The 27,799-nt window shown below is 47.8% G+C and overlaps 1 protein-coding gene across 3 annotated transcripts in view; it reads right to left on the reverse strand.

The window, feature by feature from the left end:
* The window catches only part of Slc39a11 (solute carrier family 39 member 11), a 420,215-nt gene that overhangs the window by 131,214 nt on the left and 261,202 nt on the right, over positions 1-27,799 (reverse strand). For all 3 annotated transcript variants that reach the window (XM_029545678.1, XM_029545677.1, XM_021214003.2), the window contains exon 6: positions 4,902-5,072. In XM_029545678.1, the coding sequence (XP_029401538.1) occupies positions 4,902-5,072 (171 nt within the window). The remainder of the gene's footprint in view (positions 1-4,901; positions 5,073-27,799) is intronic.

Below are 27,799 nucleotides of genomic sequence, written 5' to 3' on the forward strand. Positions count from 1 at the left end.
CTGGTAGCCAACACAGAAAGACAACTGATCCCTCAGCTCTTGCCTAGCCCCTGCTCTCCTGGAATGGAGGTGAGGAGCAAATGTATCTGTCCTTCCTGGTGCTGGACTATAGAGTAGCCATGGACTGGGTTGGAGCTCCAGTACATGCTGTGATATTGGGCTGATAAAAGAACACGGTGGTGACCTTTTGGAAAGATGCCCCACTTAACAGGAAAGCAAACGGATTTCAGCAACTGAGTATACAATGGTGCATGACACATCAGAGGGAGACACCACACACCCCTGCTGTCAAGACACTCTGCCTTGCCTCCACCCAAAGCACTGGAACCAGATGACTGAACTCATGAGCCAAGGTAACGTTTTTCCTCTTTAACTTGATTTCTCTCTGGTGTTTTGTCACAGTAGTGACGGTAGCTAACAAAGGTCCACAACTTAAGTGGAGTCCTGGAAGATGGAGAAGCTTGGAAGCTCAGGGATTCATCTGTCCACACATGCAGGTGTTACACATTAACTCAAGTGCCTTGGGTAAGTACCAGTGCCCTCAGGTGTGTGGTCACACTGCAGAACACTCCAGAGCCAGGCCGCCCATCAATAAGCCCTCTTGCTTCTTTCCACATTACAGTGCAATTCTTTTTTTAAACAAAGTGTCATCCTCGGGATGTACAAAACTGAAGCAGCAAAGACAAAAACTTCAAAAAAAATCAATTATCCATTAAGTCATTGTGGAAAGTCTATCTGAAAACCCAGAGACTTGGAGAATGTCAAAAGATGCACCTAAATTTTTAATAAACCATAAGGGATGGTGTTAAAAGGAGAGACCTTTTCAAAGGCGGCTGACACTGGACAGGATCTTAAAATGACTCTTGTCACAGAGTATTCCACAGCTGACAGGAACCGTGGGTGAGTTATCCACTTCAGGCGACAGCCGAAACCAGAGACATGAGAAATGAACCTTGCCGGGAACTTCAGAGTTATGTAATTTTGTTTTCCAGACAGGGTTTCACATAACTCAGGTTGGCTTCAAACCTGCTGTGTCGCTAAGGATAATCTTGAACTTCTGATCCTCCTGCCTCTGCCTTCCAGCATGCTGAGAGTACAGGGGTGTGCCACCATGCCCAGTTTATGCAGTTCTGAGCATCAGCCTGAGGGCTTCGTGCAGATTAAACTACACCCCACCTCCGGAACAGCACCTCGGTCCTCGGAGTTATATTCTGTGTACCTAGACCTTTGGTGATATCCCAAGGTGCCAAGGATTTAGAGAGCAGTCAGCTGCTGTCTCGTTGCTTTTCTGTTGCTGTATAAAATGCCCCCCATAAGAGCAGCCTCTGAGAAGGGCTTATCTGGGTTCATAGTTTAAGAGCACATCTATCAAGGTGGCAGGGAACTCAAAGGGCGGGAGCTTGGAGTATCTGGTCATATAGACCCCCCTCACTCCCACCCCACCCCCTTACAAGGACGCAGAGAAGATTGAGGATTCTATTTAGCTACTTGTCATATATTCCAGGAGCTGCCCAGAGAATGGTACGCTTGCTGGCTTTTAGGGTGGGTCTCCCCACCTCAATGAAGCTAATGAACATAATCCCTTTCAAGCGTCCAGAGGCTAAATAACTCCTCATGGGTTTGTCTTCTCCGAGATTCCGTTTGCTAACACGGAAAGTGTCGATGAGTCGCAGTTTCCCCCTGTAGTCAGACTCGAACCTTCGTACCTAATCCTATGCTCAGGATCTTCCCTGCCTGACGGGAGCTAAACCTTACAATGTGCAGTTCAGTCCCCATCCTCTTAGCTCAGCTCCCGTTCTCTTCCTAGAAGATCTTAACCACAACCCAATGCCTGTAACTGGTCACCTCACAGCCTTGGGGTTCCCCCTGGCACATCGCATCTCCTCTCATACGTCCTAGTCAGTCCTTCTGCCCCAACCTTAACAGTCAGGAAGATAGTGTGGTTGTGCTATGTCTGGTTGAGGCTCCTCTGGAGGCAGTCTGGTACCCAGTGCGTTGTCAGAAAGCCAGTTTTGTAGACATTTTCAAGTCCCTTGAAGAAACAAGCAATACTATGACATACCATAAGCCAGTATTCTCACCAGACCTGACTCTGAGCCCACTGGATGGATCTTCATTCTTACTGGTTAACTAAAGGTCTTGAATGAGCAGTTATATCGTGGGCAACAGGAAGACATAGGTAACCCTGCTTCTGCAATGATTGGTATTTTATAGGCTGGAGGAGATTTAGGAGTCCTCAGACTTCCAATGCACAATTTAAGATTCTGTGGCTATCATGACTGGGGCCCCCAACAGTGCAAACCCAGTTAGGTCTTTTTGAACTGTGTGCTGGGGTCCCGAATGTAAGACTCCACCTGAAGTCAGACTAAATTGGGAGTTTTAGGAAAATTAGCCACAAATGTCTGCATCTGAACCAGAAAAGGCTGAAGGGCCAAGAGGGAGATGGCAGCGATGGTCAATGAGGAAAATTCTAAGAAAAGCAGCCTATGTATGCTTACATGATCCAAATTGCTTTAACTATGATGGAAATTACCAGAGAAACACACCCCTCTCCTCCCAGAGAAAACAGCCCGGCTTAAAAGTGATCTGGTGCAGCCTTTTTGGTAGATTCCTATGTACCAGACAATAATAACACAGACAAAGTTTCTTTGCACAAATAAAAGTTATCGAGTTCCCCGAGGAATAACCTCATTCTGCCTGTGTCCTCTGCCTTGGCAAAACTGAAGCTGGGAGACAGCAGAGTAACAGCCACATGGGCCTTAAGAGAAAAAACGCCGTCACTCTAGAGAGCCTTGGCCAGCTGCACCGGTCCTGTCACAGACACCAGACGGGATCAACGAACTCTGTGTGGATTTGGGAAACAAATCGCCTAGGACAGCTCCCGGGGAAGGCAACTGCGCATGTTCTACGACAGCTCCCCGCCCCTCCGCACCCGAAGGCAACTGCGCATGCTCATATTTCGATGCCTGGGAATGATTAACAACCCAAGACTGACAAAGTCATGGTTGAAAGACCTGAGGAGCCTGGCCCACACAATGGCCCCCATCTGTCAAATGCTCAGAAGGTCCGAGCATGGTACCTAAGTCAACGGCTGTGTGCATGCTTCATTTAAGTCTCAAAAGAAACCGTTGGCATATTAGTCCTACATCAGTCATGAGAAAACGAAACAGTATTTAGAGAGAACCTTGTCAGTGGGTGGCCGAGCTAGAATCCCATACTGTGTCCCCAGCAGCTTGGGATTCTTCATGTTTATTTTTGAGGTAGCCTTAGTATTTGTTATTTTAAGCTTACCCATATCTTCCAGTTGCTCTAGAAGAAATAGTATTTCTTTTATTTAATAGTATTTGTTTAAAATATATTATCTTTTAAATAAAGCACCAGTAAGTCTCTTGCCACTAAGTTACATCCAAAGACATTTAATAAGTTACTCTGAAATAGGAAGAGGTCTCTACAAAGAGAGCATACATGTGATATGTTTGCTAATCAAGGCAGAATTCCATACTGTTTTCTAGGTATATGCACAGTGGCGGGCATGTTTGTGGATGTACATGTTTGTGTGAGGGTCCGCATAAGTGTAAGTTTGTCTAAATGCTAGAGATCAGCCTTAGGTGTCATTTCTCAGCTCTGTCTAATTTTTGGTAACAACATCATCTCTCGCTGTCCTATAACTCACCAAACCAGCGTTTCTCAACCTGTGGCTCATCACCCCTTTGGGGTGGAATGACCTTTTCACAGGGGTCACCTAAGACACAGATATTTACATTACAATTCAATACAATAGCAAAATTAGTTATGACATAGCAATGAAAATAATTTTATGGTCAGGGGGTGTAGTGGCTATTCCTGGTTGTCAACTTGACTATATTTGAAATGAACTACAATCCAGAATTGGAAGGCTCACCAGTGACCCTAATCTGGAGACTGGGAGATAGAAGTTTCTGATCTGGATCTTGGTATGGAGATCTTGAGACACAGTGGTGATTGAATCCAGAAGATTAAGACAGGGAGATCTCCGAGTCCAAGATCATCTGGGATTAAAGGTGTGGTGGCACACACCTTTAATCTGGGCTACACCTTCTGCTGGGGACCATATAAGGATATTGGAAGAAGGGAGTCTGGCTCTTGCTCTTTCGCCTTCTTGCAGTGTGGGACTCAGCAACTGNTAGATCCTTGGACTTCCATTCACAGCTACTACTGAACCAGTGTTGGGATTTGGACTGCAGACTGTAAGTCATCAATAAATTCATTTACTATATAGAGACTATCTGTAAGTTCTGTGACTCTAGAGAACCCTGACTAATACAGGGGGTCACCACAACATGAGGAATTGTATTAAAGAGGCACAGCACTAGGAAGGTTGTGAACCACTGCACCAAATAAGGTAATTTAATGGGCTGATGAGCCCTAATGGTCTTCCTGTCCCTGCCTCCCCAGTGCTGAGGAGATATGCCACCGTGTCACCGTGTCCATCTCTCTCACTTGGGTTCTGTGGGTGAAATTCAAACTAGCACACCAAACCCTTCACACACTGAGCTATCTCCCAAGCCCCCAAATTCAACGTATCCTAAAAACCATCAGTCAGAACTGGAGACCTCCAGCTCTCTAGCCTAGCAATCACGGAGGTTATGAAACTATGTTCCACACAACCTGGTACCATATATAAAGAAAGGGACCCCTGGATCACAAGAGCAGAGGCCATGTAAAGTAACTGGAATGGGGCAGTGGGATTTGCAAAGATCACCGTGGAATGAATCACCCTTAGCATAGAGTGGCCTCTGCTCCCCTCCAAATAGGACTCAGGTCATGACTGACAGTTATTCATTTCCAACTGCACAGCTGTGTGGACAACGGATGCCTCGGCCCTCAGGCAGGTGGCAGACAGCCCCAAGACCAGTGCTTACCTGGAATGTTGTGTATGGTGATGGCCAGGATGAGCAGAGCAATCCTCCTCCAGCTGCTTGCCCCAGGTTGCCCTGAGCTCCCGTGCACAGATCCTGAGGGGACCGTGCCCTCTGCCAGGTCAGTAGCTGCCACCTTCTTCCTCTGGTATACCTCGCCATTCTCACGCTTGTCTGTGTGGAAAGGAGGATGGAGAGAGAGGGGCTGTAAAAATGTGCACGCTGACTTCTGGACAAGCAGCAGCAAGAGGAAGCCTCCAAGCCAGGGAGCATCCTACATTTAGACAGCTGTGGACCAAGAATCTCTTGATAGCTCAGCCACTCCTTCACACAGTCATTCTGCAAGCACTCAGGAACCAGACAGTCTGTGCCTGGAGTCTTGGTTCTAAGAAGGGTGAAGATTCCATATAAAAAGAGGGACCTAGAGGACTGGTAAGGAGAAGAGACTGTAGAATCACGCGATCATTTCTATTTCGTGACCTGGCCACACAACAGCTGAGTGATGCTTGCTAACCAAGTATTTCACTGCGCTGTACTGTCATTCCCTAATTCAAAACAATGGAGTATGAAAACCTTTCCTGGTGGGGGTGGGGTGGGGTAGGGTGGGGTGGGGGTTATGGTGTTGTCGGAAGGGAGAGAAGTCCTGGGTGAACGGACGCTATTGACTCATAGGCACCGGCCATCAAGCATCAACACTGGAGCCCCACGGGAGTAGCAAAGCCTGCCCTGGGTGAGTCCCTGAGGAAAGGCAAGACCCTTTCCTGGGGTCTGAGTGTGAATGTGGACAGTGTGTGAAGGAAATGTTCATCAAAGCTCTTCCTATTCCACTCCCTAGACATATGGCCTGAAGACTGCCCCCTACAGACTCCTACTTGGTTCGCTCAACCTGCTTTCTTGACAGTTGTATATAATTACCATCCTCTGTGGCCAACTGCACATAGGTGACCTACCGGATTTCTGGGGTGCTGCAGCGTCTCCATCAGAGATCCCACCCCACCGGAGCCCAGCTTTTATATGTCAGCGTGTCTGTGTGTTTGCCATCTCCTCCTTCCCTCATCCCTCAAGTTAGGTTGACCCTAGAACCAGGCAAGGAAGACTCAACAAGAGAGCACATGGAAGAGCTTGCACTACTCTGAGTGCTGAATGCATGAATTGATATCACGGGTAACATGTTCCCTTTCTCCAAGAGCGCTACAGAATGATGAATATGACCCTGCCCCTGGTCATCCTGAGACTCAAGTGGGGGAGACCTCAGATGTCAGGCTCAGCTAGGCATATTCCCTCTCCCAGAACACAGGGTGACTCGCAGGTGTGGGAGCTGAAGCTGACAGACTGGTTTAAGAGCAGCTGTAGACGAATAGGAGACAAAGGCAGCTGAGCAGAGGACGGAAGGAAGCAATGTGTGCCGGTAAGCAAAGACAGGCTAGCATACAGCCAAACAGACAGTCAGACAAACAGAAATACATGGCAGCCCAGGTCCTGAGGACTGCTCGGGCTCTGAGGTCATAGACTGACCATCTGAAAATTCCCACTTTGATTTGATTGACAGGCATGTTGATTCATGTTCCAAATTCCAGCCCTTGGGAGGCTGAGGCAGGAGGATAGGCTGGGATACATAAAATAGTCTGTTTCAAAAAAAAAAAAAAGTTCTCCTGGTTTGGACTAGAGTGTTGCTGTTTCTTAGACAGACTGTCATCTTAACAGTGTTTCTTAATGCATGGCCTAAAGGTACATTGTCCCCAGATTGTCTGTTTATTCCTAATGGTTATTTGCAGGTGAACATGATAGCAAGAACAGGAAGTGGGGGCTTGGTAGACACAGACCTAAGAAGAGCCTAGAGTATCTTGGGCAGAGCCTAAGAGCTAAGAGCATAGCAGCCACACATTGCACTTTGGGCTCACCCTCTCTGGAGAACTGCAATGACATTGATTATTCTAGTTCATTTCTGTAGCTGTGATAAAATACTCTGGCACAAGGGCATCTTATGAGAGAAAGGGGTTATTTTAGCTCACTATTCCAGGTGATAGTCCTTATTACACCACGGCAGAAATTTAAAGAGCTAGTCACTGAATCCAGTCAAGGGCAGAGAACAAGGAGTGCACATGTGCTTGCTCACTTGCTTGAGCTTAGCTCTATTTCACCACCCTATTACAGTTCTAGACGCCTGCCTAGGGAATGGTGCCACCCACAGTGGAGTGTGTCTTCCCACAACAAGTAATTAAGACAATTCCTCACAGACATGCCCACCGCCAGCCCATTGTTGATAGTCCTTCTTTGAGACTCTCTTCCCAGGTGATTCTAGATGATGTTGTGTTGTCAATCAAAGCAGATGCTGCTGTTGCTATTTTGTGGTACTGAAGATGGAGTCCATCTTGTTGATAAGGATCTGACATCAAGCGGCACCCTGCCCACCTACAGCGGATTGTGAACCCACCTCACCCTCACATGTGTTCAGGTTTGGGGGATCCCTAACTGTGAGAGATGGTAGAAGGCTTACACTCTGGGACTCTGGGGACAACACCATGGTCCATGCCCTTGACTGAGGGTGACAGGGACCGTCAACATTCATCCTTCCCGTCACCACTTGAGGAACTTCTTTCCAAAAGTGGGCAATTCTTGCTATGGAGATGAAAGCAGGGCAAGACCTTCCTCAAATCCAACTTAGATGACTTGGATTTGATGTCTAGAACCCACAGTGGAAGATGACAACCAACTCCTAAGAGCTGTTCTCTGACCTCCACGCTGTGGCCTCTGAGTCCCATCTCATGGCTGCCACATACTACTAATAAGTGAGATACCATTGCCACATACTAAGTGAAACACAATTTAAAATAGAAACACAGGACACATCTGGGGTCTCCTGGTACCTTGCTATGTGTACAAATTTGATCTAATACCACCTTCTTTGTCACATCTGGCTACTATGGTTTGTCTCAACTTCTGGGATGCTGGCCCTAAAGAACAGCATCCCGTAGAGTTGAAGAAATAGTTCTGCCCTTAAAAGGATTCAAGTGTGGTCGCCAGCACACCAGTCATGTGGCTAACTTCCTATAACCCCAGCTCTAAGTGATCCAGTGCTCTCTTCTGGACTCTGCAGGCAACCAAGAGACACATGCATATAATTTTTAAAAAAATCTTTTTTTAAAAGAGAAAGAAAGCAGAGGAGAGACAAGGGAAGGGAAGAGGAGTGGAGAGAATGAAAGAAAGGAGGGCTGGGCAGGGGAGAGGAAGGAAGGGGAATGAAGCAGGGAATGGAAGGAGGACCTTATACTGATCCTTCAGAGCTTAACATAGCTGGCCTCTAGAGGACACATCTCAATGGGACAGCAGCTCTTCCTGGGCAACCCTTAGAGTTCAATTCAGGCTCTGTGGTGTCTACACTGTGAGAAAGAATGTGTGTGTGTGTGTGTGCACACACAGATGCAAAGAGCAATGTTCCTACCCCTTGGTCCCATCTTCAATGTCAGACATATCAGGTAGGCTCCCTGAATGTATGCATAAGTGTTTCTGTGTGTGCAGGATCGGAAGTAGTTTTATACACCTTATGTTAATAACATCTAGATGGCCTAGATTGCAGAGGCTGGTTAGGAGTTCCCAGAATTCCAAGCTCCCCATCTCAAGGCAAAAAGGGACAGCTTGAGTTCTGTCCATGTGCGCCGCAGTACCTGCTTCTCTGCTTCCTTTTCCCTGACACTAAGGCTGAAGCTCTCTCTTCCATGCACTCCAGTAGATGCTACCGGGTGAGCACAGACCTGGAGCCATGGGCTGAGTGAACGGTTGTCTGCTGCCCGGGACACAGCTGCCCCCGTAACATGACAAGCTGTGACATCCTCCCATCTTGATCAGCAATCACAATGTAAGTTACAATCCATGCTGCAGTCAAACATGTACAGATGGTGTGGGAGCATGACTGTGTCCTCAAGGATTCAAGACACATCTAGGGAGGTGAATGTGGAGCTAGCCTCCTCTTTTGTAGGTAGCCCATGGGCCCGGCCATGCGAGGCCACAGATGGTCTGTGGTCCCTGAGAGGGCTGGTTGGATCCAGTGGGCCCAGTGATGGAATCTCAGACCTCCCAGGAATATGGCAATGCTAATTAACAGATCACAAGCCACGAGAGAGCTTGACTAAAAACCCCCAGATCTCACTGGAGAAGAGTTCATTACGATAACACAACAGGCAAGTTCTTACCTACTGAGCGCACACAGCTCCAAATCCCTGAGAAAGGTCTTATTTCTAAGGCCCTGTTATGAAACACAATAATGAGTGGCCAGGGATGCAGAATGACTGTGTACTGTGTGCTAATGAACAGCATCGGCGAGCAAAACAGAGGCATAGAGGAAGAGGGCTGACGGGGAATGGCTCACTCGGTATAGCAAACAGTCTGCACGTGCAAGGCCCTGGGTTCAGACCCCCTGAAGCCTTGTAAAAATCTGGCAAGAAAGAGGCTGGCAAGGTGACTGCCAAATGTGATTCCTGGAACCCACATGGTAGAAGGAGACAAGCAATGTTCCTAAGCTGTTCTCTGACCTCCAAATGCACACACTAAATTACATAAATGTAATTAAGAAAACTTTAAGCCTACCAGATACCTGTAACCCCAGTGGGAGCATGATGGGACACAGAGATTAAACAGATTCCTAGACATTCGCTGGCCCGCTGGCCTGGCCGAACTCACTGGAAGGCCAGGCCAAAGAGAAAACCTGTCTCAAAAAGGTGGGAGAAACCAAGGAATAACTAAAACCCATGTGCGCCTGCATGCCTGTTACTCACACAAGCATGCCCAATCATGTGCGTTATTGTTTGCCTGCATGTATATATGTGTGCCTCATATAGACAGTGTTCAAGGGAGCCAGGAAAAGGCATCGGTTCCTTTGAAACTGGAGTTACAGGTGGTTCTGAGCCATCGTGGGTACTGGGAATGGAGCCCAGGCTCTCTGCCAGAGCAGCAAGTGCTCTGATGTGGGGGTCCAGCTCTCCAGCCCTCGGAATCCAACTCTTAGAGAGCACTGTGATAATGCATTCTTACAACCAAGCCCCCAATTAAGCTGACTCTCTGCAAACAGTAAGGAAGGGACATACTAGCGGCTCCTTTTCTTCCATGCTGTCCCCATGTGTGTATGCTAGCAAAAATAAAGTGGCTTGGGCAGTGTGTATCTGTAGCCACAGTGTGGGCAGCAATGATCTCTAAGCTCAACGATAGCCCAGCTGAGCCAATGAGCTCCAGGGTTCGTGAGAAACTCTGCCCATGGACACACACAAACATACGAATATGCACACTGCACACATTATATATAATTTCATTAAAGAGCGGGTGTCAGAAAGGATATCCCCACACCCCAACACGGTTTCTCTCCCTACCCACCTGGTCCCTTGTCCAGTTCGTGCATGTGAATTCTGTCTTCCTGCATGTCTGGACTCAGGGCTGTCACTGCATGGGGACAGGATAGAAGGGCTGCAGTGCCTGCCGTGGGACTACAGCTACTACCGCTGAGGCCACGTATGGCAGAAAGTGTTTTAATTGGGCTGACAGTTCCAGAGCGTTAGTCCATGGTGGTGGGGGGGGATGGGTGAAGCCATGGCAGCAGGAATAGCTGAGAGCTCACACCTCAAACCACAAGCAGGAGGCAGGAAGCACACTGGGAACGGCACAAATGGTCTGAAACCTCAAAGTCTGTCCCAATGATACTCCTCCTTTCAACATGGCCACGCCCTCTAATCCTTCCCAGCCAGTTCCACCAGGTGATGGCAAAGTATTTAAACCTATGCGCCTGTGGGGCCGTTCTCATTCAGGCCACCAGATTCCATTACTAGTTTCACTCAGCAAATGCTACCACTGATTGCCGTGCTGTAAAATGTATGTGCCTAATTATATCTACCTCATGAGATTGTCCCAACAACTGCATGTGGTGCAGTGCCTGGCTCATAAAACACACAGCCCGTGGCCCAGTTTTATACTCTGCAGCCACACTTGAGACTGTGGGAGCGTGTGTTTCTCTACAGTTCTCAGTCTCTGGCGTTCTGTTCAATGGTCCTAGGACTTTTGGCTGAGTTCTGAGCCCATTATTTGCCAGATTATTTCTCTTAAATTCAACCAGAGACTGAACCACCAGGCAAAGAACATACACGGGCTGGACCTAATCCCCTGCCCCCCCCTCCACATATGTAACAACAGACGTGCAACTTGGTCTTCACGCAGGTTCCCCAACAACTAGAACATGGGCTGTCCCTGACTCTGCTGCCTGCCTGTGGATCCCTTTGCCCTAACTGGGCTGCCTTGTCTGGACTCAGTGGGAGAGGATGTGCCTAGCCCTGTAGTGACTTGATGCGCCACAGTGGGTCAGTACGGGGCGGGGGGGCTTCTCCCTTCTCAAAGGAGAAGGGGATGGGGAATGGAGGGAAGGACTGTGTGAGGGGGGTTGGGAGGAGGGGGCTCCGACTACAATGTAAATGGAATAAATAAATTAATTAATGGGGAAAAAAATTCAAGCCATTACTTTTGCTAAAAAAGCTGTAGTGACCACCTCTTGCCACAGGGAGTCCCGCTTTTCTGTTTCTTCCCATCCAGAATGGGCGCCTGTCCTGGGCAAAGTCCCATCCTGTGTGATGTGATGCACCGGACCTTTGTACTTTGGCTTGTGGACCGTGTACATCATCGGAACCCATAAGAGAGCGAGGACAGCACTCGCTTCTCTTCCCTAGCACCCGTGTCAGGTAGCTCACGACCACCCGTGACTTAAACTCCAGGGGACACACACCCTCTTCTGGCCTCTACGGGCAACCGTGCTCACATGTGCACACACACACACACACACACACACACACACACACACGAATTCAAGAATAGAAATAAGCAAATGATAGCACATCCCCTTCGTTTGTCCACGTCATATCACACTTTCTCCCTTCTACTCCCCCTTCAGACTGATCTTGACCTCACATTGGTAGACAAGGAGAAGGCTTCAAGAAGAGGGTGAGAAAACCAAAGTGAATTCTTGGCTTTTGATTTTCTGGGGGTCTCAGTCCAGATGGTTTACAGGAGTGAAGGGGTTTCCACAGGGGTGTTTTGCCTTGTTAGTAATTTCGCTGCGTGGGTTATCTTTAGAACACGTTAGGCATTTGAATTGTGGCCCCAACTGTCAGGAACCGGGCAGGTGAGTCAGCTGCAGAGTGGCAATAAAACTGGCCTGTCATTTGTCAGGAGACAGTAAGGGCAGGAAGGACATTATGGGCATCTCTGCCCAGTCAATCATCGTTTGTCACTGAGTGCTACCAGACTATACATGAATCTTACAGAGCCCTTCAAATTGACTACTGGGAGATACAAATATAAGGGTCCCAGCTTAAAAAGCAATGTCAGGACATTCACCCAAGTGTCCTCGATTGAATGTGAACTTTGGGTTGAAGAGACCTGCCACAGGATGGGCTCTATGCATCCTCCTTACTGTGGGATATACATACCTCACCCAAAACATCTCAGCTATGATTTTCTTTCTGGTCACAAAATTATAAACACATGCTAAAGGAACCGTGGGAAACTGAACAAGTACACAGAAGATGTTGCAAGCCACCACGATCTCACTGACAAAAAAAAAAAAAAATAAGGGAGGTGGGTGTCCTCCGTTGTGCCCTCCCCATGTAGGGTTGCGCTGGGCTGAGATATCACATTATGCGATATCAGGCTGTTCTCTGCTTCCACTGAACGCGACAGAAGCGAGTTCTCCTGTGACTCAATGATCTTTCAGGCACTGCGGAGCAGTACAGATTAGTCCTGGCTTTCTCATGCCTCTGGGCCCTGAGGCTGCTTCTAAATGGTTTCCTTATTAAATATCATCTCGAACACTAACCTGTGCAAATGGTCAGAAATTTGGGAGGAGCAGGAAGATGTCACCATTGGCACCACTAGGAACAGCATTGGCCAAACTTCAGTCAGTACTGAGTACCCCTCAAAAGCGCTCATGTATGGGAAAGGGCATGTGATACCTCCCTTGCCTCGCATCTCCTTGACTGCAAGGAGAGTGGCCTGACATTTGCCACTTCCGATCCCTCTTCTGTGATGTGCCCTTGGCCCAAATGAGGCCTCTTTAAATAATTACCACGAGGTTGGCTAATTCCTTACAGGCAGGTCATTTTCCCGTGATCCACTTATGTCTGTCAATGACTGATGAGGCCTGGCGGGTAGCTGCAGGGGGTCTGTGTAAAACAGAAGGATGCATCCACCTGGCCAGAGAGACTTCCAGCAAAGAAGTGTGTTTTGAGCTCCTTTGGAGTTTCTGGAGATTACATAGTATCTTTTCTAAAACGCTATATCTGCTTTACGCATGGCAATGGGACACTCTGGTCAGTCTCTCTATATGTTGAGATACCACTCTTTCTGGGAGCAGAGGAGGAACACAGGCACCTCCTTACTTCCCTCATTTTCCTGCCCTACCCCACCCCACCAGCAGCCCTAGTGTCCTTAGAGGAGTTATAGCACTTTTGCAAACAATACAGAAAGAAAAACCTATTGTGAACAGGGCCCCTGCTAACGATGCCTGACACAGGAAATAAAAAAGCAGGTGGCTGGGTATATGTGAATTGTAGATTAAAAATTTGTTCGTTGTAAATATAACCTAAGCATTGCATGAGAAAACAGTTATACCAAAATATGCATTCATTTTTGAAATTCAAATTTAGGCACGCTCTATTTTTTTTTTTAACTGTGTGTGTGTGTATACTCACTTAAGCAGATGCCTGTGGAGGGCAAAAGTGGATGTCAGTTTTCTTCCCCAATTAATTCCAACCTCCAACTTTTTTTTTTTCCAGACTCTCAGGGACCCTAAACTCACTGTTTTGGCTTGACTGGCTGGCCATGAGGTCCTGGGATTTTCCCATTTCTCTCCCCTCAGCCTTGAGTTCCGAGGTTCTACTGAATGCCACAGCATCTGACTTTTTTGTGGATCCCATGAGATCTGAGCTCAGGTCCTCCTGCTTGAGCAGCTGCACCTCAGGACAGCATGCTGCACTTGATCTGACGCGCCAACTGTGTCCAGTCAAGAACCCAGGTCTTCTAAGGAGCAAGGGTGAGGAAACTTAGTTGCCCTGCAGGTGGAGAGCAGGCGTGCACTCCCTCTGTCTGGAGCCTATAAAGGAAGCTCTCCCTGTGCTGGGAAGAGATTCCACTGGAGCCCAAGGAAACTTTGTGGGAAGAGAACTGATGTGTTCCCTACGCTCTATTACTGATCTCTAGGCAGAGGGACACCTGGGCCCTACCTCGGAACTCAAGAAGCACAACCCGAGATTTATCTGCAACCTTTTTAGCTTGTAGCTATAAAGGGTATTTCCATTTATGGCTCCAACAAGCACCAGCTGCGCAATGATCAGAGGGGCCAGAAGCTGCCGTGGAAGGCGGCTCATTTGATTTTTCTGGTCTTCTCAGGTAGTGCGTGTTTTGACAGGCCCCCAAAGCCATTGCAGCTGTACCTTGAACACTTATGAATAAGCAAATGGGTCGGCATAATTGGCAGAAATTAAATGTGCAGCTGCAGAAGCTCACTATTAGCGAAAGATTTCTCATCCATTAAGCAAACCATCCACTAAAATGTTCCTCATTCCAAGGATCCAGGTAAAATAAATTTTATGCACAGGCAATAGAGCCAAAACACCCAGTAATATTAAAAGCCTATCCGTCTGACCGGCTGCTCTGTGTTAAAGGGACAAGCAGCCACTTCACAGACCTGGACTCATAGACCCGGAGACTTCATTGTGATCTCAAAACTACATCCTGGCTTTGCTGCTCCATAGCCCACCCTGACCTGGCTGCCCAGTACAAGAGCCCCCACATGCAAATGTGCTCATCACAGACTCCAGAGGACCCGGCAGCAAGATAGCTGCATGCAAAAGGCCCTTGCAAAGCTGCGGAGATGCTCAGTTGGTAAAGTGCCTGTCACATAGCCAAGAGGACTTAAGTTCAAACCCCCAGCACTTATGGGCATGGCGGTGCAAGCTTGTTGCTGTCATTCTGGTTTTGTGTTTGGTCAACTTGACACGAGCTCTGATCATCTGGGAAGGGAGAACCTAAATTGAGAGGGTGGCTAGACTTGAAAATTACCTCTAGGATGCTTCCTCTCTCCCTTCAAGGCTCCAGTCCACAGGGAATGCTCCTCTGGGCAGTAAAAGGCTATTAGCATCTTGTATTAATCACTTTTCTGTGGCTGTGATAAAAAACACCCCAGCCAAGGCCACATCTAGAAGAAAGAGTTTATTTGGGGTGTATAGATCCAGATTCTATAAGGGCGGGGACAGAAAGAGGAAACCGGGAGGTCATGCTCAAAGACGCACAAGTCTTTTGAAACGTCAATGCCTGCCCTCAGTGACATTCACCCTTCAGCAAGGTCATACCTCCTCAGAGAGTACCACCAACTGGGGGCCAAGTCATCAAACGTCTGGGTCTTATGGGGGATGTCTCATTCAAACCCCCCACACATCTTCATCAAAGTTGCTGTGACTGTCCACAAGAGATGCTCAGGATGATAAGAGGCCCTCTGGGAGATCAGAGACCAGTCCCTCCTACAAGGGTGGGGTGGGGTGGGTCAGCAGACCCTCACGTGAGACTCCAGCCACCCCTTCCTGTGCCCCACTCATCAGCTCAGGACTTAAATGCCATCATTCCTTTGGTCTGTCATTGGTACTGCATTTGTCATTGGCGCCCTGTCTGGAGTGAGTAGACATTGGTTCACATCGTCCCATTATTTCAGCATATAATGTACCTAGCAGGCTTATGCCTGACCCTTCCCTGTATATGGCAACCATGAAGATACATGAGATTCTTCCCCAGTACCCAGTGGATAGGGAGGAGAAGGGAAGCTTAGAAGGCAGGCTGGAGAGAGAGCTCATTGGTTATGGACCTACGTTCCATTCTCAGCAACCACACAGCACAGCTCATGGTCTCCGTAACTCTAGCTCCCCCTTCTGGCCTTTCTCTCTCTTCTCTCTTCTCTCTTCTCTCTTCTCTCCTGTGTGTGTGTGTGTGTGTGTGTGTGTGTGTGTGTGTGTGTGTCTCTCTCTCTCTCTCTCTTTCTCTCATCACCTGCGCATGCAGGCACACATGCATACAGACACTCTTTTACTTTTCTTGTTTTTTCAAAAAAAAACCTGTATTTTTAAAGACTAGGAGGTAAAAAGGAACTTAGTAGCCTTGCGGAGAAATCCCTGTTTCCTCGCCTCAGATGAAAGCCCTTTCCAAGGGGATTTTTGCTCTCACAGCAAGGGGCCGGGATGTAAAAGAAAATATAACCATGGCAGACAGAATGAAGGAAAAGAAATTGCCCACCTGAAGGAGGCATTCCTTCACCATCCCTGACATCTAACTCCCCTCTCTTATCCCCCCCCCCCCACCATCCTCTCCTGCCCTATCTCAGGACCACAGCCATGAAAACTGGAAGTTCCCCCATCAGAAGTTTACCCAAGAAATTCTCCCGGTTTCCCTGGCAGTTTATCTCTATCCAGTGCTCTTCTGTAAAACTGAAAACCATCTTATCTAAGGCCACATCAGTCTCAGAAAAAAGAAAGAGAGAGAGAGAGAGAGAGAGAGAGAGAGAGAGAGAGAGAGAGAGAGAGAATGAGAATAAAAGACCCCTAAAACCCTGAAGCAGAGCTGGGTTTGTGGGTTTCCTTGTGGCTTAAGTTATAAATGGTAGGTGCCACACGCTGTGAGATGGAGATGGGAAGCAAGTTCACGGCCTGAGGAGGAGGCTCTGCTTCCTGTCTTTGTTTTAGGAGGCTGAGGGGTGGTGAGAGCTTCAGCTACAAGGGCTTCTAGCTTCAGCAGGGAGAGCGCCTTCTAGAGGAGCCGGGTGCTGTCCTGGGAGGCTGGAGAACCATCTTGGAAGCCGATGAGGAGCAGGACAACCTTCTGTGAGACAAGAGCCACTGCAAGGCCCTGGGTTGGCACCCGTCTCCACAGTGCTGGAGATCATATGGCTCTACCGAGGTCACCAGCACTGAAAGGTGTCCCCTCCACGACTGGAACAGTTGGCCCCATCTGCTGGGAGGTCACGCTCAGGTCACCTGGCACAACCAGAAAAAAATCCAAGAAAGTGACCCTCCTAAAGTCCATCTTCTGACCTGAAGATGGTTCCTGCCTTCCACCGAGACTCAAAGTGGAGACCGGAGGATTCTCAGACTTGCCAAAGGGGGTTGGGCAGAGGAAGAGACTAAATGGGACTGTGCTGGTAACCTGCCCAGAAGGGTCACCATCGGCTTGTTCTGCTAGCTTCCTTATACAACCCACGGCCACCAGCTCAGGGATGGCACCACCCACAATGGGCTGGGCCTTCCCCTGTCAATCGCTAATTAAGAAAATGAGGCACAGCCAGATGTTAAGGAGGAATTTTCTTAAGTGAGGTCCCCGCTTCAGTTAACTCTAGCTTATATACAGTTGACATAAAACTAGATGATGGGGATGCCTAATTACATCATGAAAGGAAGGCATCCTGGGGCTTGGGTTTCTCCAGTGGACTCTCTCCCCAGGCTTATGCAGGCATGCTGGGAAGGGTGGGTCCGCTAAAGGCCTCAGATGCTTCTGGCTATAAGGGAGCCTATGGGGGTGGACCCCAGGATGCCTTTTGGTATAGCAGGAACATGCCTATTCCTGTCACTACAAGCCTCTGAACCTGCTGTCAAAACCAGTCACTTGGTACCATGATGCACCATGACCTGCATGCCAGCACAAACGGCTCTCTCGCCTATGCGACTCTCTGAGAGCTTTAGATGAACCACACTTTTGTTTGTTTGTTTGTTTTGTTTTGTTTTTTGAGACAGGGTTTCTCTGTGTAGCCCTGGCTGTCCTGGAACTCACTCTGTAGACCAGGCTGGCTTCGAAACTCAGAAATCCGCCTGCCTCTGCCTCCCCCAAGTGCTGGGATTAAAGGCGTGTGCCACCACTGCCCGGCTAGATGAACCCCACTTTTAATTGTTCATAGAGAAACCAGGCCCAGTCAGTGAGAAGCAAATGCATTGGGTAGACGGCAGGATTTCTCTTTGTGCCCTAAACCAATACACATTATTTTCCTTTAAAGTTCATTAAAATGATTTGTTTCTTTTTTAAGTGAGGAGGTTTTACTGTGGTGTTCAGGGTGCCCCCGAGCTCCTGGGCTCAAAGGGTGGGTCACCTTGCCTCTGTTGTCCAAAGTAGTGTCACACAAGCATATGACAGTGCACCTGGCTAAAATGTCACCAGATAATACAAACATTTCTATACTATAGAGCAAGTTCAGAAAACCATGAGAAACTAAAAAGTCATTTCCCACCCAGTGATGGCTTCCTTTGTAAACACTGAAACAGGTTTTTAACATTTGTATACTAGAGTTAAGGACTGGTCAGTAAAACGCTTGCCTTGCCAGCAGAAAGGGCCGAGCTCGGTCTCCAGAAAGAGACTGGGCCCTTGATAACAGTGTGCACATGTGATGCCCCTGTGGGGGAGCTAGAGATGGAAGGATTATCCCCGGGGCATGCAGATCTGCCAGCTGAGTCTACGTGATGAGTTCTGGGCCAAGGAAAAGACCTTATCTCAAGAGAGAAAGTAGACAGAGCCTGCAGAACGGCACCTGAGGCTGACCTCTGACCTTTGACTTGGATCAGATCTGTGCTTGTTCATAGGAACGCACACACAATTTACTCTGCTGGGGTTTTCTATGCAGCTGAAGCATGATCTATAGATATTCTCCTGCATCAGTAGCGCCCAACAGAATTCCCTTTAGCATCTAGCTGTCGGGGGGAGCACTATGAAGAATTTCAAGGAGCCAAACCCCAAACTGAAACTAGATGTTCATTTTCCTTTCCTCTTAGAGATGTGTGCTCATTGTCCAAATGATTTCAAAGTCAGGCACAAACAGCTACCTTCCAGCCCTCTGCAGAGCCATGCTGCTTAGAACAATAAAAGCTAGCTAGAAGGGAATTATAAATGGCCACTTAAAAACTGGCCAAATGTTGTTAGAACTTAAAAAGGGTCAGTACATCATGTCCTGAGACACCCGTGGCAAGAATGCCACCCTTACAAAAATCATGGCCTGAGACACCCGTGGCATGAATGGCACCCTTACAAAAGTGCTCTGGGAGCCTTTCCTTCTCCAGGCACAGCTTGAAGGGCCTATTAAAAAGAGAGTTCATGTGTGAGTCTGTGTGTGTGTGGGTGGGTGTGTGAGTATGTATGAGTGAATGTGATTCATACACATGTGACTGTGTGAGAGTGTATGTGTATATGAGTGTATGTGATTGTGTGAGAGTGTATGAGTGTATGTGAGTGTGCATGTGTGTGAGTGTGTATGAGTGTCTGTGAGTATATGTGAGTGTGTGTATGTGCATGTATGTATAAGTGTGAGTGTGTATGAGTGTACATGAGTGTGAGTGGGCATGTGTGTGTGTATAAGTGTGTGTGTGAGTGTATATGAGTGAATGTGACCGTGTGAGAGTGTGAGTATGTGTGTGAGTGTGTATATATGTGTGTGTATAAGTGTGTGTATGAGAGTGTGAGTGTGTGTGAGTGTATGTATGTGTGTACGTACGTATGTATAAATGTGAGTGTGTGAGAGTGTGAGTATGTGTGTATGTGTGAGTATGTATAAGTGTGAATGTGTGAGTGTGTGAGTGTACATGAGTGTGAGTAGGCATGTGTAAGTGTGTGAGAGTGTATATGAGTGTGTGTGAGTATATGTGAGTGTGAGTGGGCATGTATAAGTGTTTGTGAGTGTATATGAGTGTGTGTGAGTGTACATGAGTGTAAGTGGACATATATAAGTGTGCGTGAGTGTATGTGTGAGAGTGTGTACATGCACCAGTGCAGGGCCAGACTTCTTTCTGCAGCCTGGCTTGGCAGTTTATCAGTTCTCAAGTGCAGCCGTGTCTTAAGGTCTACTGCCTTTCACACTCACACACATACCAAGAGAGAAGGGCAAGGGAGGTTTTGCACAGGATTTTGTCTGTAGAGCTTGCATGGTGACTGTCACACTGTGAACATTTGACTATTTGTAGCAGGGAGCACAAAAGCCAATAGGAGGCTATTTCCTGGAAGAGTGTCTCCACCCACACCTGGAACACTCTGCCCCTGTTTTCGGGACACTGTGATTTTCTTTAAGGTTATGGATGTGGTAGTATAATGTCCTATCTTATTGCTAGGACAACATTCATATACATGAAGATCTACCTCATTGATATAGTCAAAGGTTGGCCAACTTCTTTTAAGGTCAAGATTGCAAAATGTTACACACTTTGAGCATCATTCTGGCTTTGCCATAACTATTTGCCTGCCTGCTGTAACATAAAGACATCGAGAGATAATGTGTGGGTTGGCGAATCTGTGTTTCAGTAAAACTTTATTTGCAAAATGAGGTAGCAGCGCAGATTGGACCTAATGCTGACTCCTGATACGGATGCTTAAAAGCAAGACTTAAAAAAAAAAAAAATCTCAACTAGTTCTGGTCACTAGTTGAATGACTCCCAAGCCTTTCAGATCCCTAAGTTAACTGCTTAGGCCTCAGCACTGTATTCGGTTTGAGGAGAGAGAAGGGCGTCACAGAGAACGTATAGCAAGTGTTCTTCGGGGAAATCGGCAGTTGCAAGATTGGCAGGAGTTGCCAGGCTAGAGGTGAACCCTACCAAGATGCTCAGGAACATCCCAGGGTTGGGTGAGCTCAGAGCTAATCAGCCAGGGCTCAGAAGGGGCAATTAGCATACCATCCAGATGCACGAGTCGTTTACACATCATGAAGCCGAATGTTTGCATCTAGAAAAGTTTGTTTTCTTAATTAGCTAGTATTTTCATGCTATTAATGTCATCAGGGGACTATCTCAGACCAAGCAGAGGTAAACATCACCCCAAGATGCTCAAGGATGACAGGTCCATCTTCCGTCTCATAAGGATCGCACACCTGCATGTTCTCCATGCTCAGAGCAGAGAGGGAAATGGTACTGTCAGAAACTGCCAAGCACGGAGTTGAGGATGGACTCAGCAGGAAAGGCTCACCAGAGGAACTGAGAGGCACAAGGGGGGAAGTCCTGGCTTCCCTTGCAGGTTGCTCCCTGATGTATAGTTCTGTCCTGATCTAATTCTTTTGGTCCTCAAAAGGAGGATGGGGTGGCGAGGCCCTGCTCCCTTGCCTGAAACAGAAGAACTTCTGGGAAGTTCTGGGAAGTCATCTCACATCTTTATGAAGAATCTCCTCTCTGTTTCTCTCTCTCTCTGTCTCTCTCTCATTCACTCAAATATACACCACACATACACACACACACACACACAGGATGATACTATAAAATATAGTAATATATATCTGCAAACATAAAACTACACATATTTCCTCTTTCTTTTTGTCTCACACACATGCAGAGAGAGAAGACAGACAGACAGGCAGGCGGGCACATGCGTATGTCCACATGCTGATTATGACTTAGTACATAATGTACCATTCACTAGCGTGGCAATTCTTCTAACCCCGCTCCTGGAGACTGTCATCAAAGCAAGGAACAGTGGGTCAGTCAGGCAGTGGTACAAACAGAGCCAGCTGACATTGCACCAACGTTGGCCAGTGGCATCCAGTCCTCCCAGTGGGCACCAATCACAGAGTCCAGTGAAGCCATGGGAGGCTGCTCATGTCTTTGTCTTCTGGGCTCACTTTAGCTTCTCCCCTTTCTTTTTTTTTTTCCCCTGGGTAAGTGTTGAAGGAAGCAGGGAAGAGGGCCTCCGGGGCTGGAAAACTGGGATCCCTGTTCAACAGTTTGTTTTGAAAGTTTTATTTTGCAAACAGTAACTATACCGATTAATAGGGTCCAATGTGCCTCCATTTTCAAACAGCAATTACTCTGCTCCTGCCCCCCACATTCATACTGGAGCTCCACTATCTTCAAATCAAAGATCTTCGGGGCTGTCAACTGAGACTCCTGTGTCTCAGTCTCCCCACTTGTTATTTGGGGATTGAAGTGACTCTTGCTAAAGGCCGGCTGTAGAAGCAGAGGAGAGAAGGACCCGCTTGCCCAACAGGCTGGGCACAAAGCCCCACGACGAACCCAAAATGAACGTGTAAAACTACAATAAGAAAGACTAACCGCTCCCCCAGTACACCTAATCTATTCATAACTGAAATTTGCCTGTGGTGAAGGAGAAAAAAAAATTGGATCAGGATTGAATTTGGTACAGAATTGTCAAGCAACATTAAATCCCAAACCCCCATGTTAGAGGAGAACCACAATTTGCCTGTAACTGGAGCATGCCTTAAAATTCTGCAGTCGTGTTGACATTTTCAACTTTCAGAAAGGATTACCCGCAGCTAAAGATAATAGAGACTTTCCATCAATATAAGGAGGATCAGGCGTCCTCTCAGGTGCTCTGTATTACTCTGGAATACAAAGTAACCTTCCTTTCTCTTTTCTTTCCTTTGTTACTTGAAATAGTAGATTTGTTCTTCTAATTAAGTTTACCTAGGATAACACTGATACAAGTTTGCACTTCCTAAAACATATTCTAGCCAGACAGATGGGTATGAAGTAGCTCAGTTGTATCCCTAAAGCTCACTGGCTGCCTACGGTCTTACTTTAGTTGGCTAGTAAGATATAGACAGACAGACAGACAGACAGACAGACAGACAGACAGACAGACAGACAGACAAATAGATAGATAGAATACATGGATGGATGATGGATGGATGGATGGATGGATGGATGGATGGATGGATGGATAAGACAGTATATATGGAGGGGTAGGTATATGGACATATGTATGGAGGGGATGAATAGATGGGTAGGCAAATAGACAAAGGATGAATGGGTGGATATATGGGTGTATGGATGGGTGAGTGAACAGATAAATGGATATATACATCCTCAAATATGAATACCATCTACATATATATAATATAGTTTCAATATTATTTCATTAAGCCATTCAATTCCCATTTCTTTGGCAAATTTCTAAAACTCAGTGTGCATGGTCTTAAAAACTTCCCCCTGAACTGGAACTGGACAGCTAAATTGTGGGAAGAAAAGGAGCCATCCTGTGGTCCATGGATTTGTCTATAACTGGGGCAAGAACAGGAAGAGCCAAGAGAACCTGGTTTCCGGGGTGGGGGTGGCGAGTAGCAGGACTTACCATTCCATTTAGATTGCAACTCTTGGCAAGGGGACACATCTTATTGTTATTTTTGTGAGTGTGTGGAGCTGAGGCTGCTTCCTTTTCAAAGGATGCTATCTTTTTGCTCTTTGCTGTCCTGTGTGTGTGTGTGTGTGTGTGTATGTGTGTGTGTGTGAGTGTGTATTGTGTTGCATGGATGTTGTGTGCACACATATACATGAGGGTTCCTGAAGCTGTGCACACTTGGAGGCTGAGAAGGACCTTGGGTGTCCCACTCTGTCACTCTCCACCTCATTTCTTTGAGACAGGGTCTCTCACTGAACCTGGGGCTAGGATGACAAGCAGCAAGTCCAGGCAATCCTCCTGCCTCACACTCACCTCTGTAGATCCAAGGTTATGGGTATGTGAGTACACCCAGCTTTTTACATCGGTCCTTGGGACTTGAACTCAGGTCCTCAAGCAGCAACCACCCTTACTACCTTAGTCACTGTTCCAGTCCCAATTATGCAGTCTCTATTCCCACCCCTGGGTACAGTGCTGAGATGGTCAACTGACCTGCCAAGGCCACCAGCTGGAGTCTGGAGCACTCTGCCCTCTAGACACAAACCCTGGTTCAGAAGGGAACTGGCAGGCAGAGAGGTATCTTGGGCTGACCTGATATTTTTTGAGCTAATGGAGCAAAGAAAAAATTGGTTCTGAGAGAGCAGAAATAAAAGAAATTAGGAATCCAGCCAAGTGGGACTGAGGGAAATTGGAGTGAGGACAGAAACGGCTGCCCTGATGCACCAGAGTGGACGGGCCTGGTGAGAGCATTAGCCTAAATGAGGTGGAGAGGAAGCAGTGCCCCCATGCTGCTCCTTCTTAGACAGGAACACACCGGGAACAGGAAGCAGAAACCACCCAGCAAAGATTGAGAGAAGGGAGCCCCCCATGGCCAGAGAGAGTTCTGTCTTCTCTTGGGTTCAGAAAACCCCAAAACATCTGGCTGGAAACAAGGGTAAGGTCCTAGTGTTGTTTGAATGATCATTGGCTGCAGGGCCAGGAAACTAAGGACAGTTATACAGACCTCCACCACCACCACCACCACCCCNCACACACACACACACAACTGTGTAGGAGTCCAGGACACATCCTTGGGAGTCCTTGTTCAGGACCCTCCACATGTTACAGGTACCACAGATACCACAGTCTAGGGGCGCACTCTACTGTGGGGACCCTCTATGAACATGTTCTTCCAGCCCAACAGGGTGGTCAACAACTGACTGTAATTCAGCCCGGAGGCTGAGGCAGGATGCTTACAAGTTGCAGCCAGCTGGGCTCTAGGACCTCCATCATGACGACAGAGGTCTCCTGAGCTGTGCTGCTAAAAGCCCGGGGACTCCTGCCAACTCTTCCCTGGGCATCTCCATCAGGAGAGCATGACCTCAGCTGCTCCCCTCCCCTAAATGGACCACAGCCTCCCTTCCTACTCCCCACACACAAACCACAGTTTTCCTTTTTTCTTTTTCTTTTCTTTCTTTCTTTTTTTTTTTTTTTTTTTTTGTATTCCTAAGAGACACAGAATGGCAGGCTGGGGTAGGGAGGTAGACCAGTCAGAAAACTGTCTGCCTCATAAGCACAAAGGGCCCAATCTGAAATGCTGGGCATGGCAGTGTATCCTCCTAACTGTGGCAACAGGGAGCAGAGACAGGAGGATACTTTACTCAGTGAGCCCCAGTAGATTATCCCTGAGAGTCACGGAGGTTGTCCTCTGACTTCACACCAGTATGCACACCCATACACCTACCCACACAGACATAAACCCAGTCTCTCTCTACTCTCACACAGGATGATGGACTCTACAGTCTCCCCCAGTTACAACCCAGAACCTGGATGGAATCAAGGGTCCATACAGTAAGCCCCTGGAACCCCCTTTGAGAATCATTGTCCCAGAACCCAAGGGAAGCCCATGGACTCACATCCTGGACATGTGTGTGAGAGTGACAGGGGAGCCAGCTCAAGCACGTGCTGCCTGCAGGATGACCTGTCTTGTCTCTTTAGGAGGTTCCAGGATCACTCCAATGCAGGTGAACAGGAAAGCCATTCTGTGTCCAACAGGGCTGCCTTGTACATTTCCTGAAGTCACAGAGCCAAGGTACCTCCAGAAATAGCTGGCCTTGACCTTCCACTGCTCTCTGTCCCATAGAGTTATCAGGGCGGTGTCTACTGAGAAACCAGGAGATCAGAGACTAAGCCTTGCCAGAGGCAGGTAGAGGGGGTGGGGTGGACTTCCCATGCAGTGTGCTTGCTGCCATGGCAACCCGTGATCAACTGGGGATGGGGAAGAGGTGCTTTGCTTAATTGAAATCCGGGCGATGTTGGAATGCAAACCCCAAGGAAGTTGGTGCCCGATTAGATTTTCTCTCTCCCTTCCCTCTCATATTTAAACTTTAAACACACAGATCTCTCCCCTTTGCTTCTCAAAACACCACCAAAGACCTCCAAATAAATCAGAAACGGTGCCCCCCTCCTCAACAGCATACTGGTACAACAGAACCTAGCGTTCCCCCAGCCGACCCACCCCTAGTCCCCTGGTAATAGTAACCTGGCCGTCAAAAGAGATTTTTTTTTAATGTGCTAGGGAGTAAACCCAGAGCCTTGCTAAGCACACACTGTACCAGATGAGCCGTCTTTGGCCTTCTGAGGGGATTCTGTCTGCGGAAGTCCTTAGGAATGTGTTAGCTTCACTGATACTACCTCCGTGTCTCCCTGGGGATACTCGGGCCATCCACAGCAAACAATCGTTTGCTTTATTGTGCCTAAGAATCACCTGGAGAGGTTAACATGCAGATCCCCAGGCCCCTGCAAGGCTCAGATGGGCAGTGACATCTGTGCTTTACTGTAGCACTCTGACAAGTGGTGTGGATACCTCAGGACTCACACTGGGCAGAACGGGCAGGCTTTCCATAGATGCATCCTTTGCAAGGCAGGCTGAATTCGGGTAAAAGTGCATGTACAGGAAAATCTCAGCAGACAGGACCACTGGTGGCCGAGGACATGGCTCAGTCAATAAATTATTTGCTGCACAGAGGTGAGGATCTGAGTTTGATCCCCGGCAATGACATTAAAATGCCGGGAGTATGGCAAAAACCTTTAATCCCTGTTACAATGCTGGGGGTGACCCCCGGGGCTTGCTGGTGGGCCAGCCGAACAGGGGAGCTCCAGCTTCAGCTAGAAAAAAAAAAGTCATTTCACAAAAAGAAGACAGAAATGATAGAGGGAGACACTCAACACTGACCTCTGGTCTGTGTGCTCACACACAAGAGAAAGAAACAACTTTTGTACCAGAAAGGAGAACCCGTTTTAACGTTTCAGAATTTCTAACATTCTGCAGTCTGCGGTTCCACCTTCCTTGTGGACTGGACATTGTTGCAAAGGTTAGCTGAGATTAACCTGACTCTCGAAAGATATTACAGACCTACCTACAGACACTTCTCTGAGAGCTTGCTCCCATAACGAGGACCCTGGGGAGCTGAAGGGAGACCTATCCAGAGGACAGCCCCAGGACAGCCTGGGGCAGATGATGCTCTATGGATAGGCGCATTGAGGAGGCAGGCAGGCAGAGAGAGAGAGAGAGAGAGAGAGAGAGAGAGAGAGAGAGAGAGNAGAGAGAGAGAGAGAGAGAGAGAGAGAGAGAGAGAGAGAGAGAGAGAGAGAACCTTTCTGTGACAGACTTGCCATTTAAAATGTAATATACAATATGTCTTACCTGATTACAAATCTGAGAGGAGAAATGGAAACTCTGAGGGAGACTGAGTATCAGAAATTGAAAGCAGACACAGTAATGAGAACCCGCCAGAACCGCAACCACGGCACTTAGGTAGCACAAAGGACTAGGTGCTGGCTTGGCAGCCTGAGGCCTAATGGGTGCAATAGAGCCATCAGCCAGGCAGGGCCTCTGGAATGCACACTATTAACATGAGGGTAAGGCACAGGAAGATAAATCAGGACACACTGTGTGCCCAGCAAGAGCTATAGGGAGAAAATGAACGCCAGGAAGAGGCGGGTTTAAAGACTAAAGAGATGGGTGCTAAATTGTTTCCAAGAATAATTATTTCAAAAAAGGTACACACTTGTGCACACACACACACACACACACACTTATATACACATCATACTAAAACAGAAACACCCCAAAGTCAACTGAAATCATACTAAAAATTCCATGAAAGGGAATGGGGGAAAGGAGGCTGGCATACTGGCTTGTTGTATACGGCCAAAACAGAATACACAGGCAATGCAGGTCTCCAGGTGACAGGAGCAGCCTAAACCATAGCCTCCAAGTGTGAGTGGGACTCACACACACTCATCTTCCAAGAGTCAGCAAAATGAAGACATTTCCAGACCAGAGTACATGCCACCCTTCCCCAGTATCTGAGTGATGCCACAGCAGAGGGAGACTTCCTAACAGGAGAGCATGACTCTGATGGACTAAGAGATGAGAAACCCCGGGGATGGGAGAGGTTGCAGAGCCTTGGAGGAGTAGACACAAGAGCTGGCCATGGGTAGGGAAGAGCAATCCGAGAGACAGAAGTCGGCCCAAAAGAAGAGACCAACACGGGAAACACCAGGACAGGAGATGGGGTACCAAGAGCCCACAGAATCTGTGGTCCTCCCTCTGACTGCCAGGGATGAGGAATGAGGAAAGGGTATAGATAATTGCATACATTTCCAAGTCAACTGTGCATGTTATAAAGGTGAGCACAGAGAGAGACACACACAGAGATGGAGAGAGAGAGAGAGAGAGAGAGAGAGAGAGAGAGAGA

Source organism: Mus pahari, chromosome 14 (assembly GCF_900095145.1).
Source record: "Mus pahari chromosome 14, PAHARI_EIJ_v1.1, whole genome shotgun sequence".
Classification (NCBI taxonomy): domain Eukaryota; kingdom Metazoa; phylum Chordata; class Mammalia; order Rodentia; family Muridae; genus Mus; species Mus pahari.